General features: G+C 58.3%; 1 protein-coding gene across 3 annotated transcripts in view; it reads right to left on the bottom strand.

The window, feature by feature from the left end:
* ACOT7 (acyl-CoA thioesterase 7) overlaps window positions 1-19981 on the bottom strand; it is a 132874-nt gene that overhangs the window by 3653 nt on the left and 109240 nt on the right. For all 3 annotated transcript variants that reach the window (XM_007980774.3, XM_073007893.1, XM_073007894.1), the window contains one exon: window positions 12874-13058. In XM_007980774.3, the coding sequence (XP_007978965.1) occupies window positions 12874-13058 (185 nt within the window). The remainder of the gene's footprint in view (window positions 1-12873; window positions 13059-19981) is intronic.

Raw genomic sequence — 19981 nt, 5'->3', positions numbered from 1 at the left:
ATACACAGAGGCAGAAAGTGGATTTGCGGTTGCCTGGGGCTGGGGGACCAGTGGCAGCTACGGAGTGGTGCTTCTTTTTGGGGTGATAAAATGTTTTGAAATAGACTGTGGTGGGGGATGTCCACCTCTGTGAATAGACGAAAACCTGCTGAATTGTATCCTGTAAGTGGGTGAACAGAACGGCATGTAATTACATCTCAATAAAGCTGTTAAAAGAGGAAACCTCCATAGGTGAGAGCTCTCTGTGGTGGGGGAGTGGTCAGGGCTGTCAACGCATGAGACTGGCCCCAAGCTAATAACGACACAGACATTCTTTCTTCTCTTTACTTTTGCATAATTTGACTTTTTCTATAATTAAAAAGCTAGAAAAGCAAAAAGCTACCTAGACCTAGATCTAGGAAAACCAGCCCCTCCTTTCTTCCCCGGGCACCAATGATCTCCAGGCCCCAAAGAGACGGGGCCCTGCCTTTACAAGTGGTGGGCTGCGGGCAGAGCTGACGGAGCCGTCCGGGCCGTGCACAAGCGCGATTTTCCCCACTCCCCGCCAAGAGGCGTGAAGAGCTAACTCAGGACCATGCTCGAAATGTTCTGGTCCAGTTCATAGGTGTGTGATGGGCCCTAGGCCCCACGCATGCAGCACGGCCCGAATGGCAGGGAGATCTGCGCCCAAGAGCCGAGAAAACCTCCAGCGCTTCAGCTAGCCCAGTCCTCACCTCTGCCAGCCACACACAGCAGTGTCCCCTAACGATCTGGCCTCCATGACCACCTGGCAGTGGAATATGAGTAACTTCCCACAGCTCTCGGCATCTTTACCAGAGATGTGACCACAGCCCCCCAGCCACCGAGGACGTGGGAGGACCACCCAACTCTGGGCCTGCAGAAGGCACTGCAGACGAGAGCCCTCCCGCCCCTTTGCCCCTACATGGGCGGTGCACCCGGGGCAGGGACTAGAGCGATAAGGGGATATTCTCTGCTCGACCCATGCTTAGAGTGCGGCAGGCTGTGCGTACCAGGGTCTTCCTGACAGCCCCACCAGGCAGCACGGAAATGATGACTGTTCCACTTTTACCAATGAGGAAGTGAAGCAGAGAGGCTGAGTAACTTGGCCAAAGTGGCAGAGCGGGTAAGGGGAGAGCCTCCATTTAAACCTGGGCATGGAGGCTGCCCTCCAGGTCATCCTATGCTGAGGGGCTTTTAGGGGTGGGACTCGTGCATGGGAAGTGAGGAAGGCGATGGACCTGCAGGGTGTCCACGGTGAACCAGGGTCAGGGGCTTCCCTGCCTCCCCTCACCTCACCCTGGCCCTCTTGCTGAGCTTGGCCTCCCCCAGGCAGGGGCCCTGCCCTGCCCTCAGCCATAGTATCTGAAACCACTGCAGCTGCTCCCACCCCCCCTCAAGCATTCCCAATGCCACAGGCTGAAGGCTGTGGCTGCTCCTCTCACGAGGTCAGTTAATACGCAGCCTGAGGAGGGCACGAACCCGTGTGCAGGTCATTCTCAGGGTTGGCTCCAGGCAGAGGGAGAAGCCGGTGCCCAGCAATGGGCCACAAGGTGGATCTGATGTGGTCCTGCTGTTTAATATTTGCAGCAAACTCATCAGCCAGGCTCTGCCCTCAGACAAAGTGAATGCTGTCTGATGATGGATGGATGTGTGGGAGCCTGAGAGCCTGTGCGGGCCCCATTGCTCTTCCCGTCTCCGGGGATGGTGCTATGTGCTGGATGTTCCAGGCTCTGAGACAGAGTCCAGACCAGCCCAGGAGCCTCAGTGTCACTGGATGGAGCGCCCACCCATGAGCGCTGCCCTCCCAAGGCACGGCCTTCCTCCCTGAGTGCCCGGGGCATCCTTCCAGGGTGGAAGTTTATGAAGATGGCAGTCAAGGGCAGGGACGTCCCAGGTGCCTGAGGACCCAGGCTCACCACCCAGAGGGAGGTGGAACAAAGGGAGGCAGAGCGGTGTCTGTCCCATGGTAGGAGGTTACTGGCTCACTGCTGGTGGGCAGTCAGCCTCCCTAGGCCGTGGCTCTGCTAAATAGTTCTCCTATCCGAGTGACAAAGGGGCCACCTCGTCCCACTGGGTGAGAAGCTGACAGAGCAAGACAGATGTCTCCAGCACAAGGCCCCACCCAGGGCCCGGCTGCTGCCTCCTCGCAGTCATCTCCCTCCACCCAGCAAAGTAAATAAATGCATACGTTGGCTGCTGCTGTTTTTAATGAAGGGTTGGGGGTGGGTGAAGGAGGAGAGAATGCTCTGCGCTCTGTGGGAAGACAGATGTCTCTCAAGTCCCCGAGGCTGCTGGTGGGGGAAGGACTTGAGCCTCGTGGGTACTGGCCAGTGGTGCCAGCTGCCGGGCACACACTTGTGGCCTCAGGCAGGCTCCTGCGAGCCTCTGAGGCTCCCCAAGAATATGCCAGAGAGAAAAGATGAGGTGGCAAAGGGAAGCTCAGGGCACATGACCACCATATATCCTGGGCACCTGCCTGATGGAACGGATGGGGCAGCACAGCCAGGAGCAGGACTCTGAGTCCCATGGGCCCAGCTGTGTGGCCCAGGGCCAGGTTTGTTCACCTGGAAGCAGGAACTCAACAAAGTGACATGGCAAAGTGCTTCCTGTAGTGCTGGTGCACGTGAGCTCCTACCTGTGTGTGCACATGTGTCTGCGGTCCCTGGTGCATGCATGTGTGTCTGCGTGGCGGTCCTGCTGTCCTCACAAATACCTGAGGCCAAGTGCAGCCTGGGGACTACTCCAAGGACTGCCCTGCTGGTGAGTCGCTGCCCCAAAGGAGGGCTAGATGGCCTGGGGTCGCCTTAAGGCAGCAGGGCCTTTAGGGTATCATGACCACCTATGGGGACAGAAGTGTGGGGAGGGTCCCGGGGTAGCAGGTTGACAGTACACTCCCTCCCTGGTGCTCAGGGAGCACCGCCTGGCACTCAGCACCAAGCCCCTGACTCCCCTGCAGCCTGGTGGCTGCCTGGGCCTGGGGTCTGCGTCTTTTTCCTCCCTCCGCTTAGTGCTTCCTGCCAACTGCTGTCTTCTGGGCTCTCTTCCACCGGAGGGGAAGCCTGTGGCTTTCAGAGCCGAATGCTGCAAACCAAATGTTTTCCACTTTGCATTTTCTGTGCTTGGAGAACACACATTTGGAACATGGTATGGAGGACGAGTGACTAAGTTCCACCCTCGGTAAAATCAATTGCTTGTCCTTTTTGTAATTAATGAATGGTACAAAAAGCATTTCCAGTGGTGATATAACAACTTCCTGTAAGCCTGAGGGACACAGACCTTCTTAATTAGGAAGCCATGTAGCATGCCCTCTCCCTGTTATAACAGGAGACCAGAGGGGTCTTGGGATAATCACAAAAGCAATGAAAACATCTCATTATTGAGGACACTCAGCATGGCCAGGCGAGGGGCCCTGTGCATGGAGAAGCCAGCAATGGTGAGCTTAGCGCCAGGACCACCAGCCTCACAAGCACCTGTGTCCCAGGGTCTCGCTGCACCTGAGGACCTTGCCTTAGCGGAGCCTGTCTGCCATCCGCTGCGGCCTCTCCCAGCAGCTGCAGGCCTGGGTTAATTACCTCCTCCGCCACACCCACCCAGGACTGCACCAGCCTCCAGCAGAAAGCAGCCGGAAATCTCAAATAATGAGATCATCATGGAGAGTCATAAACACCCTCACCAGGGGCTCCCCTCACCCAGCAGCACCTGCTCAGACCCCAAAAGAACTGCCCCCCAGTGGGGCCAAGAAAGGAGATGTAAAGGCCAACGGGAGGCTGCTGGCAGAGGCAGGGAGATTGTCGCCACAAAGGGGAGAAGAGGCGTCGGGACTGGGGCCTGGGTGGTGGCCTCTCAGGAGCCCCTCTTGCAGGCACGGAGGCTCCTGTGCTGGGAGTGTGGACATGGCAGTCCCCAGCCTACACCAATAATGATCACAGCTGCCACCTGCTGAGTGCCCACTGTGGGCCAGAAGCCACATGCTCACGGCACACCTCTGCTCTGCGAGTGCCCACTCTGTGCTATGCCCTGTGGAGCTTCCTGTCCTGCTGGAGGCCAGCACTGTGCCTGGACACAGCAGGGGCACAGGAGGCATTTGCTGGACGGATGGATGGATGGATGGATGGACGGACGGACGGACGGACGGATGGATGATCAAACAAATGAAGATCAGATCAAACAGCCTTAATTCTAAATAGGGATGGTCTTTATGTTAACGATTCAAAATCAGTACTTCTGCTCAATCAACACTGGCATCATCTGTCCCCAACAAATTCCAGAGGGCTCAGACCATGGAGGGTCTGAACAGGAGCCTGCAACAGTGACAAAGGTGAGATGGGAGTGTCCAGCACACCTAGGCTTGGCCATCCCCCTGGAGATGGGGCAGCTCTATGGCCATGCTGGGGACTTGCTTCTGATCCTGCACACACAGGCAGGGAGGCCTCTGCATCATTTCTGCCACCATGTGGGGCCCAGGGCCTGTTTCTTCCTGCACCTTTGCTGGCAGGGCTCAGACGTGTGTCTGGCCGCAAAGGGCCTTTGCCAGGATACTCCACACCCCTTGCTGAGAGCGCCAAGTGGGCGGCCTCCAGCCCCCGGATACTCCAGGCATGAGCTTGCCCTGCTGAAACACTCCAAGTCCCATGGCCAGGACCTCATGTGAGCCCAACAACTCTTCCAGGCCTCCCTGATAGGCTTCTCGCTCACCTTCCGCAGCGCCCTGGGTCTAGCTGGGATGCTCCCTCGATTCACTGAACCCTCTGGAAATCCCACCCACGGGCTTCTCCTGGTACAGCCACCCTCCTGGCAGTGCTCACTCTGTCCATGTCACAAATCTGACAGCAGAGGGGACAGAGAGGCCCCAAGGCTCCACCCCACACTCTGTTGTATGCCCCCCAGGCCTGGCTCTGAGCAGAGCCTTCTGTAAACCTTCATGGGGAGAACATGAGCAGCTCACCGTGCCCAGGTGGTTTTTTTTAACCCCCTGCAGCCGGTTAGGCTGAGGTGGCATCAGAAGAGCTGCCTACCAGTGCTGCTCAGAAGGGCCAGTGTGTGACTGTCTGGACACAGTGGATCTTTCAGAGATACGTGCAGGCCAGAAACATGAAAGGTGGCTGGAGAAAGAGTCTGGGCTCAGGCAGAGGGAAGGCAAGAGCCAGGCTGGAGGAGAAGGCTGCATGCTCTCATCTGCGCCAACCTCCTTCTCGGTACCCATGCTTCAGGTTCTAGGCACATGGGACTCACCAGCCACTGGATGTTCCCAAGCACTAACCAATGAGGTGACAGGAGCAGCTTCAGGATGCACGTACTTTCCCATCACAAGACTGACTCCCGCTAAAAGCAGGCAAAAGGAACAGAGAGCAGGACACTGGATTCTGAGCCTCATGAATATTCTAGTCCATGACTCACGCCTGTGGGCTGGCAGCAAGGTGGGGGCGGGAGGGGGGCAGGGCTTCCCTCACTAATGGACAAACGCGGCAGGCGGCTCACCAAGCCCTTCCAGGAACACACCATCAACCTTCTGCACTCCAGTAACAGCTGAATTTCCTAAATTAGTCAGCAATTAAAAAATTATTCCAAAAGTTCAATCTTGGCCAAACAAACAAAGGAAGCAGGTGTAAGAGCCCACACACTGGTGAGGCAGTGCCCATCCCAGGGCGAGTGCACAGAGGCTGCGCGCGGCCACCACACAGTGCTTCCGCCCACTCTTTTGCTCCTGAAATTCTCTGGGAGTAGGTGCAGCCCCTCCCTGCCTGCAGGAGCCTGTGGCAACGGGGTGTCCAGGATGTTGAGGCAGCAGAGACCCTAGGGCCCTGCCCATGACAAAGGCCCCATGTGGGGACCTCTCTCTCTGTCCTACATCCTGGGACCACACCTCTCTTCTTGTCCTGGCCCGGCCTGAACACAGTCAAGAATGACCATCTCTGCTCCTGAGGCTTCTTCGAGAGGAATGGGGCCCATGCAAGGACCCCAGGCCCCTCTGCACACTGTGCCTGGGGGTCAGGCAGGTCCTGCAGGTGGGGAGCGGTGGCCACCACCATGGAAAGCCTTGCTCCATGCTTCCTCCTGAGTGCAAAGGGGCGAGGGACCTTCCAGCGACAGCATCACTGAGGCGGCTTGGAGAGGGGACTTGGGGCAACAGCCTGGCGACGGCTCAAGACAGCCACAGCCAAGAGGCATCTCCAGCCTGCCCTGTCTGCAGCCCCCACATTGGTGCGTCACAAAGCTGTGGCCCTCAGCACTGCATGGCAGACAACTTCCAGAAGGCTGCAGAGGGCCTTTCAACTGACTTCAGCCCTGGGGCCCATCCTGCCCCTCCGGCTGGACAGCAGGTCAAACAGTACCCTCCTTCCAGAGGCTCTGGCCCATGCCATGCTGTCCTCTCGGCTGGCACGGGGCTTACTGGGCTGCTGCACTCATGCAGGTGAATCAGCTGAGGCTGGGAGAAGGAGGTCATGGGGCGGCAGCAGAAGTGAGGTGGGTGCCATGTTCCAGAGCCTTCTGAAAGTTGTGTGGGTCTGTGCTGAGGCCATGCCTCACATAAGGCCCCAGGAGAGGCAAAAGGATCAAACTGGAGCGGAAAACTTTCGCACTAAAATGTGCCCTAACCCCCACACTTCACAGTGGCCTGCAGAGGTTCAGTCACCTGCCCAGCACTGGTCCTGAGATCATCTGGGGCTGAAGCAAAGGCCCTGGGCGGTGCGGTGCGGGTGGGCAGCGTAGCGTGGGTGGACAGCGCGCTGGGACTCCCAGGGTTTAGGTTCTCGCACAGCAGGGTTCTCAGGCGGGGCTCCTCCCAGGACCCCGCAGTAGGGCCTGGCTGGGAGAAGGCACAGTGGCATCGACGACGGCAGCGAGCGGCCCCCTTTCCCAGACAGTGAGGTCCCAGATGGGCCTGTTGGCCGTGTGACCCCGGACGAGTGACTCCCTGCCTGGCGCCCCCTCCTGTCTGGGGACGGGAAGCAGACACACCAGCTCCCAGAGGGGCTGGCATTCCCTGAAGGCTCTGGCTTCGATGACCTCACCCAGGCACCACCCAAGAGGAAGCCTCCCTTGACCCTCCAGTCCCTTGCCCACCCAGGAGACAGGCAGCAGCCTCCGCATCCACTTGCCCTGTCTTCCTAACCGGAAAGCAACCCTGTTGATGACGGCCTCCGGCCTGGCGGGACCCCCTCAACACGAAGCTGCCCGAGGGTCTCAGGGGCTCTTCTAGGTCGGGGCACGTCAGAGTGGACAAAGCTCAAAAGTGTGCATTTTCCCTGTGTTCTTGGAACTCCCCTGGCTATGCATGAGGCAGCTCTAAAAGGCAAGGTAAAGATGGCCACACCTAGGCCAGGCACAGTAGCTCACACCTGAAATCCCAGCACTTTGGGAGGCCGAGGCAGGTGGATCACGAGACCAGCCTGGCCGACATGGTGAAACCCCATCTCTACTAAAAATACAAAAACTAGAAAGGAATGGTGGCAGGCGCCTGTAATCCCAGCTGCTCGGGAGGCTGAGGCAGGAGAATCGCTTGACCCCAGGAGGCAGAGGTTGCAGTGAGCCGAGATCGCGCCACTGCACTCCAGCCTGGGTGACAGAGTGAAAAAACAAAACAAAACAAAAAGATGGCCGCACCCACCTTCCTTATTGCTTCCCACTTCCATCCAGAAAACATTTCAGTGGCTAAAGACTGGGGCTCGGAGTCCTGGCCTGGCCACCTCGGGACACCCTGTGGGATGGGCTCGCTGCAGTTTGGAAGCCTGCTTTGCAAAGACCCTGCCCTGCGTCATGTGGCTGCGCAGCTGGAGCCTTGGCTCATCTGGGGACACATCCCCTCCCCAGTGTGCCCGGGAAGCAGTGGGGTCATGGCGCTCACTCAGCCCTGACAGCCATGGTGTACCTGGAACAGGCTACAGGCTTGTCCCTGGTCAGGGGCCTGGGCGAGCCCCGCACCCCGCCCTGTCTATACCTCCTCCTCAGGCCCAGGCTAGGACCCACAAGCTCTCAGCCCTAACTCCCTGGTTCTGTGGAGGCTACAATGCCCACACCTGCAAGAATCAGAGGCAAGTACTGCCCTCACCTGAGGTGCCAGGGACGTCCTCCGCTTCAGCAGACATATGGGCTCTGACCCTGCCGCAGGCTGAAAAGCCTTCCCACATCTGTCAGCTGCCGCCTGCCTCCTGCTGTCCCTCCCCACAGGTCACTTCTCCAGCCCCCGTCCGCCCAAGGTCAGAGGGCACTGCCACCAGGAGGCCTGGCTTCACCCGCTGAGTTGGCCTCTTCTAATACAAGACAGGGAAGTGCTGGCAGCTGCCCTGAGCGGATGCAGCAGCCCCCAGCATAAAATATTCATGGCGATGCAACTCCAAGCAGAGAGGCTGCATCCGTGTCAGCCAGGCCCTGGGGAAGGGAGCTAAAAATAGACAAGAGGCTGAAGAAAGCTGACGTGGGGATGGGGGAGGCGACTGGGAGTAGGAGGAGGGGCCGCCGGGGCACATCTGGAGGGACGGAATGCACAGCAGGTTCACCGCACACAGCACACACGTGCTCCCAGCCCAGAACTCTCGCTCATGTGGGCCGTCCCCAAGTGAGAGCTGCAAATCCCTCTTTGGGCAGCCTGCCCCGCCAACGGCTATTTTTATTGACATCAACATTGACATTCGTGGGCCACAGGACACCTCAGTGAAGAATCAAAGACCATCTTTAATGAGTGAGAAATAACAGCCTGGATCAACATGACGCGGCCACGCACAGGGGATGGGTCGCCATTCCCTCCATTCAAGCTGGTGCCCTTCCCTGACCCTCTGCAGCCCCTTCCCCCAGGGCCAGCCCTCCTCCTGTACTCTGACCCACCCCAGGGTATGGAGTTCTGGAAGGGGCAGCCCCAGGACTGCTCCCCAGCTGGCTCTAGGAAGGTCACAGGCCCGGCCCCAAAAGCCTCCGTTACCTCAGGCTGCTCTCCACACGAGGCTGGACCCCCTCGGGTTGGACTCTATAGGGAGTGGGGGATGTGAGGCACAGAGGTCTCCTCCCAGAGGGCCCACGGATCGCTGGCCCCTCACAGTCCCTGCACTGGCCTCCCTGAACCAGCTGAGTGCTGAGGTCCGTGCAGGTGGTCCTGCCCCCACATCCAGTGTGCACGGCCCAGCTGGGGGCAGCCGGGAGAGGGAACCATCATTGGTGGGCAAATACCAACCACGCCTGCAGCTGCTGCCAACCTGGGAGGATGCCACCTACTATCAGCTTTGAGGGGCTGCTATTGGGAGACCCCCCAGGGTACCCCATCAACCTGTACTGAAGCCTGTTCAAAGCGCAGGTGACCCAGACCCTCCTCTATTTTATGTTCATATGTGTGAGCCCCACAGACTCCCACCAGCCCTCTCTCCCCAACCCTGCCCCGTCCTAGCCAGGTGGCCTCGGGTGTGTCACTGTCCCCAAGCTCCCCCATTACAGACAGTGGCTCTGCCTTCGGCCCTCGCCGTTCCCTTCACCTGAACGGTCCCCACAAGAAGAAGAAGGTCCTGCCCTTCTTCCCTGACTCCAGGCCTCCACTGAGGCTTTCCTTGGGAAGGAACTTATTTAAAATTGCACCTGTCCCCCCCACAGACTCCGATCCCTTCATTCCCTGCTTTCTTCTTCGTGACCCTGGACACCATTCAACTTCCTCTATCTTCACTGCTTGTTTACTCCTCCCTCTGAGAGGGTGTGAGGCCCCAGGGAGAGCAGGTGAACAGCAGCAGACAACGAAGGCCCCCCATCTTCACCCACCCCAAGGATTGGGTACTGTGTCCATCACCACCGTACAGAAGAGGAAACCGAGGCACATAGAAAGTGCGTGCCTAAGGCCCCACAGCTAGTAAGTTTAGAGCTCTGGCTGACCCGGGCAGCCAGGCGCCTGCTCCTGGACATGTGAGCCCGACAGTCTACACAGCGTCTGCAGTGCGGGATGCTGGGAGGGGGTCTGGAGTGGCAACGCTTCTCTAGAGCAGTTGTGGGTGCCCTTGTAAGGAAAAAATGTCTGAGAAATGCCGTAGCTCCAGGAGGGTCTGGGGAAGGGCGGCCCAGACGGGAGCAGCAGGTGCACAGGCACCGGGTGGGAGTGAGCTTGCTGCACCCACACCCAGGGCATGCAGGAGCCACTGTGCATTTCGGTGGGAGACGGAGCGACTCGGATTTTGATGACCAGTTCCCTGGGCTGCAGGGAAGGGTCAGACTGAGAACACCAGGAATGGAGGAGGGAGCAGCTGGGATTGAGCCGGGGTCCCATGGGGACGGGGCAGTAAGAGCTGTTAGGGAGAGAGGAGCAGAGTGGCACTTGGTGGGCGTGGGCATGGGGGCAGTGGGGAGGAGCCAGCTGGGTTCCCAGACTTCCAGAGCAGCACAGAGGCGGAGAGGGATTTTTTTTGCAGCGGGGGATAATGAGTTTCATTCGGGACAAACTGTATCTGAGATGCTTTCGGAAACCCTGTTGAGGGGCAGCACTGGCCAAGTCAATTTGGGAGTCAACACGACACACAGGCAATGCTCGAGGCACAGGCCATGGATCCGACCACCCCAGGAGAGAAGGGCCACAGGCTAGGACCTGTCAAAGCCAAGGGTTAGGGGACTGTGTGGTGGCCAGGGAGGCCAGAGTGTCCCTACAGACACTACAGGGTCCCCTGTCCAGGGAGCACAGCCTTCACTGAGGGCCTGGTCAGCTGTGCTACAGCCAGGGAGTGGACGGCAGACAGGGCGTGTCCTTGCGTCTATCCACGCTGCCCACAGAGGGAAGACAGAACTGGGAAAGTTCGTCCAGGAGGCAGGAAGAGGTAGAGAGCAGGGAAGGAGAGAGCTTCAGGAATGTGCCTGGGTCAGGTGGGGGGATTCAGCATCAGGACAGAGAGCAGCCATGCTGAAAAGCATCACGGGAGGGGCGCCAGGTCCATCAGAATAGACCAGAGCGGGCCCGGGTGGGAGTGGAGCCCATACTTCATGGCTGAGAAGAGCAGGCAAGTTTAGAGAAGGTGTGTCCAAGGTGGAAGGAGAACCAGACACTGGGCTGAAGGTCAAGGACAGAGGAGGCCGGAGCCTCACAGCAGGGTCAGGGGCTGAGGAACGACTGCAGACCAGCCCAGGCGACATGGAGGGAGGACGCCATCCTGCCAAGGGCTGATGAGCGGCACGGTGGGCCGGGGCAAGGCGGGTAGGCTTACAAGTAAATGGGGAGGGGTGGGGGCAGATGAAGGAGAAAGGAGCAGGCAACAAAGCAAGCCCTGACGGGGCAGAAGGGTGGCAGCCTAGGGTACTTTGCCACAGAAGAGGCTGTGGGGCTGGAGGCATGGAGCAGTCCTCCCACCAGAAGGGGACCGTGCCTCGTAAGCCCCAAGTCAGAGAGGGGCCTGGTCACGAGAGTGGCGCAAGGGTGGGTCACAGGCACTGTGTTAGTGCTGGGCTGGGGCCACCCACCACTCACTTCCCTTCCTTTCAGCCTGGTCGAGTCCTCATCCTTCAAGTCTAGGTTCACCATCAGCACCTCTACACAGCCCACCCGACCTGGGAGAGGCAGCAAAGAGCTGGCCTGGAGTTGGCAGGGGAGGGTACTCGCTGGGTCTGACAGCTCACATACCACGCCTGGCACTGCCACCATGGGCCCTGGTGAGGCATGACCTCCTCCACTCCAGGAAGGGGCAGGGCTGGGAGAGGGGCTTGGAGGGGCCTCAGCCTCGACTGGGAAACAAGGCAGCTGGGGCCACTAGGCGGCCTTCCTCAGCCACGTGGGGAAGCGATGGGCCATGCTCCAGCCTCTGGGAGGAATGGGTTTTCAATGCTTGTTTGCTCCAGAGGATTTCAATGAACTCTCCTCTCTGGGAGGCTGAGCAGCAAATGTTCGCAGATCTGCGTGGGGAGCAGACGCCGCAGGGGCAGGGGCCTTGAGAACCTCTGGAATCAGGGTCAGCCTCGCAGGGCTGTGGTGCCTGCCTGGCCACTTCCATGACAGTGCCAGTTCCCAAGAGGCCTGCGGGCACCCCCCGCCCCCAAGCTGCTCTGTTCCCCGGAGGGGCAGGAAGCTCCTATGGCTCTGCTTTCCTCTTGCTCCCCTCAGTGACAGACACAAGAGCCAGTTCAAAGAGAAATCAGGACCAGCCCAAAGGCTACAGAGCCCCTGGGGTTCGCCAGGATGGGGAACCTCTGTTCTTATGACAGAGACAGGGAAGCTGCCTCTGGGCTGCGTGAACCCTTCCAACGTCTGTGACCCCACAGAGTCCACGCCAGGCAGAGAACTACCAGTTCTCCAACATGGTGGAGCTCAGAGGATGTGGAAACCTCGGGGCAGCCCCCATGAGCAAGACCCACCCCACCCACCCCACCTGAGGAGGAGAAAGGCCAAGGCACTGGGACCCTCGGCCCAGAGCCCACCAGCCTGGCTTGGTCTCGCCGGGCAGGACCTGCGGGCCAGGGCCACCTGGAGGGAGCCCACCCCTCCAGCTTCCCAGCAGGCCCTTCAGCAGGGGATGGGGGACCCATGGCGCAGTCCTCATCCCCCTCCAGCATTCGTACACCATGCTAGTGAACCCCGAGGCGCCACACTCAGAGGCGACCTGGATGCCCAGGCAGCAGTCATGCTAAGGCACTCGTAAAGGGGTCTGCTCTCTTGTCCTGTCTGCCCAGCCCCACCCCACGGGCCCTGGGAGTACAGCCCAAAGGCCTCCCCGCTGCTTATGAGGCGTTCCTTCTCAAGGCCTCACTGGATCAGTCCCGCAGCCCGAGGTCACGGGTCCAGGCAGTGGCCAGGCCCAGCCCCACTCTGACCCCTACTGACAAGACAGGACTCATGCAGGCACAGATTCCCCCTGGAGGCCCAAGCACAGGAACCCTAGGGCTGCCTGGCAGGGAGGGGCCACCATTCCAAGGACGTGCACTCACCACAAGCTGGGGCACGGGCAGTGACCTGCCCTCCTGGCTCAGCGACACATAGGTGAAGAAGGCACTGGCGGCCCGGTAGCGCTTCTGAGAGCTGTCCACAACAGGGTCGGCGTCCACCAAGACCTCGATCTCCATGGACTTATTGCTCGTGAAGGTCATGCGTCCCGAGATGGTGATGACGCAGCCTGTGGAGAAGACAGGGCAGGGGTCAGGGCGGCCTCCACCCCACGGCCAGGCGGGGGACACTGGTGTTTCTGTGGCCAGCAGGCAGACACTTGGTTAGGGGAAGCAGCAGCCTGGCTGACTACCAGATGTTCAAATAACAGAATATTAGAACGTGTCGTTAGTTGCCCGGGAATGTTTATCTTTCTAGTGAGCAGGTTTATCTATGCAAAGACTCAGCACTGAAGGATTTTGGTGGCCATGAGTTCGAGCCCCCGCACAGGCAGGCTCTTTCCCGGCCGGGAGCGGCAGCACCTGCCGAAAGGCTTCTAGAGCCACTGCGCCCCCGCCAGGGGAGGCCGCAGCCTGCCTTCCAGGAGTCCTGGGTGTCAGCTGGCTCTGCCCTTCCTTAAGTCAGGGTCAAATCTGCAACCTGCACTGTCCATTCACTGGCCTTGCTGGTGCCCACCGGAGCCACAGCTGCCCCACTACACTGCTCCAAGCACCAAGACAGAACCTTCTATCACCTTCCACAGCCACTCCCACCCTCAGGGGCTCTGGTGACACAGGGTCACAAGGCAGCTGCCCTTGCCCCTTGGTGGGATTGAATCGTATGTGACTGCATGCCAAGCCTCCCTTCTGGCCCCGCTGGTCTCACCCACGGGACCAGAGCTTCCTCCTCTGGGCTGTTGGATGCCACACCCCTTGGTCAGAGTCCTCCATGCTCAAAGCACCAGCCCCATTTCTCTGTGAATCATGACAAAGTCCAAAGTTGCCAGTTCCCATACATTGTCCCTGTGTCCCTCTCTCCCCCTCAACCTTAACCAACCTCTCTGTAGGCCCCACGCTCCCCGGGGCACGACAGTCCATCCTGGCAGAAGCTTCCTGACTCAGAGCTGCTCTTCTGCCCCCACCACCCTCCCCGGTATGGGCTCCGTCCTCCCACCTGGCCTCAACATAATCCCTTAATCTCAGGGAGCTCAGCTCTTCCCTATAGGCAGGCATGAGGCACCCTGCCAGGGGGATAGCTACGGGATGGAAGGACTCAAGCCAAGAGGTGACCTGGGGCCCCGGGAAGGTGTCACCATCGACGTCACTGGCCACCGGGCTGCAGAAACCCCTGGGGACTTCCGGGGCAAGTGCTGCCCTGCCGTCAGAATGTCCTCCCAGGCGGCCCAGCGTGGCCTCTATTCTGGGCCAGGCTCAAGGAAATCCCTGCCCAACTCTGACTGCTGGGACTTGCTCCCCAGGAAATAGATCTGGCTTCAGGGACCTTTTAATGTGGCCTCTGGAACCCCCAGTGTCCTAGCTCCACCGAGACTGGCCTCAAAAGGCAGGTTTAGAGACCCAGAGCAAGAAAGCGGCCAGGTGGTGGCTGTTGGGGGGCGGTTAGCAGGTCAGAGGCAAGAGCGGTTATTCCATGTTAAAAAGTATCAGAACGATCCAAGCTTCATTCAACTTCATACTTACAGGGAGTGCTTCGTGCCAGTGCTGGGAGAGGAGGAAGGAGCTGTGTGGTCAGCGCCAGCAGGCATTACGTGAGCTGTAAGGTATAGAGTCCCGTGCAAAGCGCCCGCAGTCACAAGACACACCCCGGGAGGAGGGCAGGCCATGGGCCAGGCCCCAGCTAAGGAGCTAGAAGGTTCAACGGGTCAGCCCTGAGGGTCTCCCAGTATCTCTCCCTTCTTCCCCACATGCCCTGCCCACATCCCTCACCAACAACCACGTATCACACTTGGGAGTCACAGGCCAAAAAGCAGGAACAAGCCCTTTCCATGAGCAGAAACCAACAAGAACTTTCCTGAGGCCACAGGGTCACACACCGGGGCCACCCATGAGCGTGGTGCCTGCAGGAGGACAGGTTCTAGGGGTCTTCGAACACTGGCTCTTAGTTTTGAGGAGCAACAGAAAACGTGCTTTTGTTTTTGAAGCGGAGTCTCGCTCTGTTGCCCAGGCTGGAGTGCAGTGGCACGATCACAGCTCACTGCAACCTCTGTCTCCCAGGTTTAAGCGACTGTCATGCCTGTCACTTAAATAGCTGGGATTACAAGTGTGCACCACCACGCCCCGCCTAGTTTTGTATCTTTGGTAGAGATGAGGTTTTGCCTTGTTGACCAGGTTGGTCTAGAACTCCTGGCCTCAAGTGATCCATCTGCCTTGGCCTCCCAAAGTGCTGGGATTATAATCAGGTGTGAGCCACTTCGCCCAGGCTCCAAAAACATGCTCTTGATGTTACCCATGAAGACCCCCCCTCGGCCACTGCTGCCATGGCTAGATCCTGGCTACTCATGGCGTAATTGCTGTGTTAGAAATCTGAAGAAACTCCTAACAGCAATCAACAATGACTTTAAACAACTAAGTAGATTGATTATAAAAGCATTAGATGTAACAACAAAAAGAAGAGAATGCTGTCTAGGAGAACCTCTTGTGGTCCATAATACAATTAACACTTCATAAATGTCAGGAAAACTTTCAATTACAACCAAAACCTGAGACTTTTCACCCTTCAGAGAGCAACATCATTATTCTAAACAAGACACAGGTCATAAGGTTGGCTGGCAAGACAAAGATACTTTAAAGCTGGAAACCTAACTGGACATAGTGGTGCACGCCTGTGGTCCCAGCTACTCGGGAGGCTGAGGTAGGAGCATTGCTTAAACACAGGAGGTGGAGGCTGCAGTCAGCTGAGATCGCACCACTGCACTCTAGCCTGGGTGACAGAGCAAGACCCTGTCTCAGAAAAAAAACAAAAAAAAAACAAAAACAACAACAATAACTGGAAACCTGATGTGGTCACTGGCTGGGACTTAATTTGAAACCTAGGGTTGACAGACGAATCACAAGTCCCAGTCACCAGGAGAGAGCCCAGAGTTTCCAGGGGCCCTGGCTTAGGGTGTCCCGTCTCCTAGACCCTGGGCTCAGAAGGCACATCCCACACATGACACCAGGGTCTCACAGGCAGCCTCTGGGAAGGGACCGTCCCAGGAGACCTCGGGGGGACCAGCTCCCACCCGCAGGGCTCTGTTCCTGCTCCAGCCCTTCCTGAAGAATTCCAGCTACAGACTGGGCATGGTGGCTCATACCTATAATCCCAGCACTTTGGGAGGCCGAGGCGGGCTCATCACTTGAGGTCAGGAGTTTGAGACCAGCCTGACCAACGTGGTAAACCCTGTCTCTATTAAAAATACAAAATTAGCCAGGCATGGTGGCACATGCCTGTAGTCCCAGCTATTTGGGAGGCTGAGGCAAGAGAATCGCCTGAACCTGGGAGGCAGAGGTTGCAGTGAACTGAGATCACGCCATTGCACTCCAGCCTGGGCGACAAGAGTGAAACTCCATCTCAAAAAAAAAAAAAAAAAAGAATTCCAGCTACAGGCACTTTGTCAACTCCAGGATGGCAGCTGAGGCGCACACCAAATCCTTCTCTCCGCCTCCTCCAGGTCACATGGAGGTCCCCTGCAGCATCGAGGCCTCCCTGGGGATGGACATCCATCCAGATGGGGTTGGGGTGCCGAGCAACTGGCCTCGGCCTGCCTCCCGCTTTCCACACCCCACCAGAGTGGCCTTCTGTGAGCTCCGTGAAGCTACTGGCCCCCGTGGCCTCTCCCTGGAAAAGCTCTCCTCCCACCCCCATCTGGTTCATCTTCTGTACCTCGGCTCAAGCATCCCTTCTCCAGGGAGCTGCCCAGAATGGTGCAACCCCCTCCGCTGCACCCCCTCTAGAACAGTCCTCCGCTCCTGCAGAGCCAGTGATCCCATTGGTACTGGCACACTTGTTGGCTTGTCTGTTTCACTGATGTCTGTCTCCGTCTAGCCTGGAAGTCTCATGACGGCAGGGCCGGGCCCAGGGGGCCCAAAGCAAGTATCCAGTTGACAGGCTGGAACCCTCTGGTGACCCACGAGGGCTGGGTGTGGGTCACATGTGGACACCAGGCCACCACAGACTCAAGCTGGCCAGAGCCCCATTAGAGCCCCAGGTTTGCATCCTCCTGGAGCGGATGCTGAGCAGGCCAGGATCAGGAATGCCCAGGAACATGGCCAACAGCCCCTTCCAAGCCCTGGTAGCTGGTACTTCCTTCCAGTCTCAACTTCAGTGCCACTCCTGGGAGCAGCCCGCCCTGCAGTCCCACACCTGTCCACCTCCCTGCCTCCCTGCAAGCGGGTGGAGAGCCTGGGGGCAGTCAAGTGCTGGCCATCACCTGCCCCACGGGGCAGCCCAGACTGGCTCTACCCTTCCTGCCAATTCCTCCACGGCGCAGCAACACGTTGTCATTCCTCCACTAGGTCAGAGCCTGGACCATCCAGGCTGCCAGTCAAATCATGACAATGCCCACAGGTCCCTCCACCAAATGTGGAGGCGGGTGAGGCTGGTCATGCATCAGAGAGCTGAAGACAATGTGTCCAGGTGGCTCTCGGGAGCACTGAACCTGACACGAAAGGCAGAGGCAGGGCCCAACAAGCACTGCCTGCAGACCTGGCCGTGTCACGCGGAGGTCAGGATGCTTCAGGATCTCCCAGCAATGAGGGGAGCTCAGGCCTCCTTCCCACGAAGTCTGCCTTGATTCAGCCCTCCCCCCAGGCATGAGAAGGGCAGGAAGGGGGGTCCGCACTTGCCCTGTATACCAGTAGTGTCTGTCTGTACCCTGTGGTGAACCTGGCACTAGGCAAAGTTGGGACATTGTGGGGCCCATCCAAGGAAGGGGAGAGAACCCCAAATCCACTTCCACGCACCTGCCTCAGAAACCAGCAAAGCAAACACAACCCCAAGCAATGCCAGGCCCTGCCATGACAAGGCAGCCAAGACTCGGAGGGCTCTGTGGGGGCAAAAAGACCTCTTAGTCCTGACAATCAGCCCACGAGTGGAGGCGCTGCCTTGGGATGGCTCCACCACGTCACCCGTCCAAATGCACCTGCAGTTGAGGTGGCTGGGGTTTATTTAAAAGATGGGAGGGACCAGCTTGAGGTGAAAACGGATTAACCAAGAACAGCATCTCCCACCGAGCAGGGGATCAGTGCCCACCTCGGACAGGTGTGGGTGCTTGTTTAGTTCTGGGGAAGGCGGCCAGAGGGGAGCACCTGGTCCTCTCTGAACCTCTCTGCAGGAACAGCAGCCAGGGCCCTGATGAAGCCAGACATTCATGACAAAGTGTCTCACCAGGAAAGGCAGGGCTCTTCGAGGCCCTGCAGCAAATACCTGTCAAGGCCAGTCTCTGGAGGCGACGCAGCCGTGCAGGAGGAGCCGAGTTCCACGGCTTTGGAGTCAGATGGGCCTGGGTTTAAATCCAGGCTTGGCTACTGAACAGGGGCAGGCCAGGAGACTGCACTGTGCCTCAGTTTCCTCGTCTGCAAATGCTTTCCCCATGCACCCAGCTTCAGAGAATGCAGGGCAGCAGGAGACCCAGCCATGACCCACTCACAGTGGCTCTCCTTCATCAGGGGCTCCACAGGCCTCCTGGGCATTTGGGGGGTAACTTCTTCCACATTTCTAAAGGAGACACAGTCAACCCATGTGGTTCTATCCTTGCTGTGAGGCCCCACTGATGTCAGCTGCCCACACTCATTATGTCACCAGACAGGCCCAAGACAGGAATTTGGGGTGGGGCCTGAGTGTGCCCCAGGGGCTCTGCTGGAGAGGCTTGCAGGGGGTAAAAGCAATCATACCACGAAGGAATAAGAAGCAACGTTGAAACAAATCACTCCCTATGATTTGCTTTTTCTTAGCAGACACATTTACACCAGGCAAGAAGCTGCTTCCCACGCTGTCCAACTGAATACAATGCGCTATTGCATCAGTAAGAGAGGTTTCATCTTTTCAGCTCATGAAACCTTAAAAACAACCCCACCGGCCAGGCGCGGAGGCTCACGCCTGTAATCCCAGCACTTTGGGAGGCCAAGGCGGGTGGATCATGAGGTCGGGAGATGGAGACCATCCTGGCTAACACGGTGAAACCCCGTCTCTACTAAAAAATACAAAAAATTAGCTGGACGTGGTAGCGGGCACCTGTATTCCCAGCTACTCGGGAGAATGGCGTGAACCCGGGAGGCGGAGCTTGCAGTGAGCTGATATCGTGTCACTGCACTCCAGCCTGGGTGATAGAGCAAGACTCTGTCTCAAAACAAACAAACAAAAATAAACCCTACCCACGATCCCTGGGCTCCAGGATGGGAGCGGCTATAGCAGCTCCGACATGGAGCTCTGGCTGCGCGTTCTGTGCTGAACACTGTGGGCACCCCAACAAGAGCGTGGTCTAAGAGGCGGGGCTCAGCTGTGCTCACAGGACCGCAATCCATAAGGTCCCTCCCGCCCTGGGTTCCAGTGCAAACACTCCGAGAGGCTGGGGAAGCAGGAAGGCTCGCTGCCTCTACTCCCTTCTCCCGAACCTCCCAAACTTCTCAGGGGCCCAATGTCTGTGGCTGAAGGGGCCTGGACAGGGTGAGGGGGCGCTTCCTCTCCAGCTGCCTTGAAACCACCCAGGGCTGAGGAGGCCCTTCTCCCTCTCCAGGGTCCCTGCCTGCCCACAGGGCTTGGAGGAGGAGGAAGCAGAGTGCACAGGTGGCTGGAGCCTTGGTTGTCTCTTTAAGTCAGGTAGGACTAACTACCTACTGTGGGAGGAAGAACAATGACCCTGGGAGATGTCCCCCCCTCATCTGGACCTTTGAACATGTGACCTTACACAGCAAAAAGGACTTTGCAGACCTGACTAGGTCAAAGACCCTGAGACAGCAGCACAGGCAGGCTCGAGATGGCAGTGTCTGTCTCTGACTGCCTCTGAATTCAGCAGCAAAAAGGGCCCCTGGGCTGAAGCTGTCAGGAGGGACACCACCCAGCAGTGTCTTCCTTGGGGCCTGAGCCCGCTAACTGTGGGAGCCCTTAACGATGCATTTTCAAGCTGCTGAGAGCCAGGAGTTCCGGCACAAGCGCACGGGGACCAGCTGCAGTCACTCA

The sequence above is a fragment of the Chlorocebus sabaeus genome, chromosome 20 (assembly GCF_047675955.1).
Source record: "Chlorocebus sabaeus isolate Y175 chromosome 20, mChlSab1.0.hap1, whole genome shotgun sequence".
Taxonomy (NCBI): Eukaryota; Metazoa; Chordata; class Mammalia; order Primates; family Cercopithecidae; genus Chlorocebus; species Chlorocebus sabaeus.
Note: the sequence above shows the minus strand (reverse complement) of the source record. Positions and strands in the feature narration are given on the sequence as shown.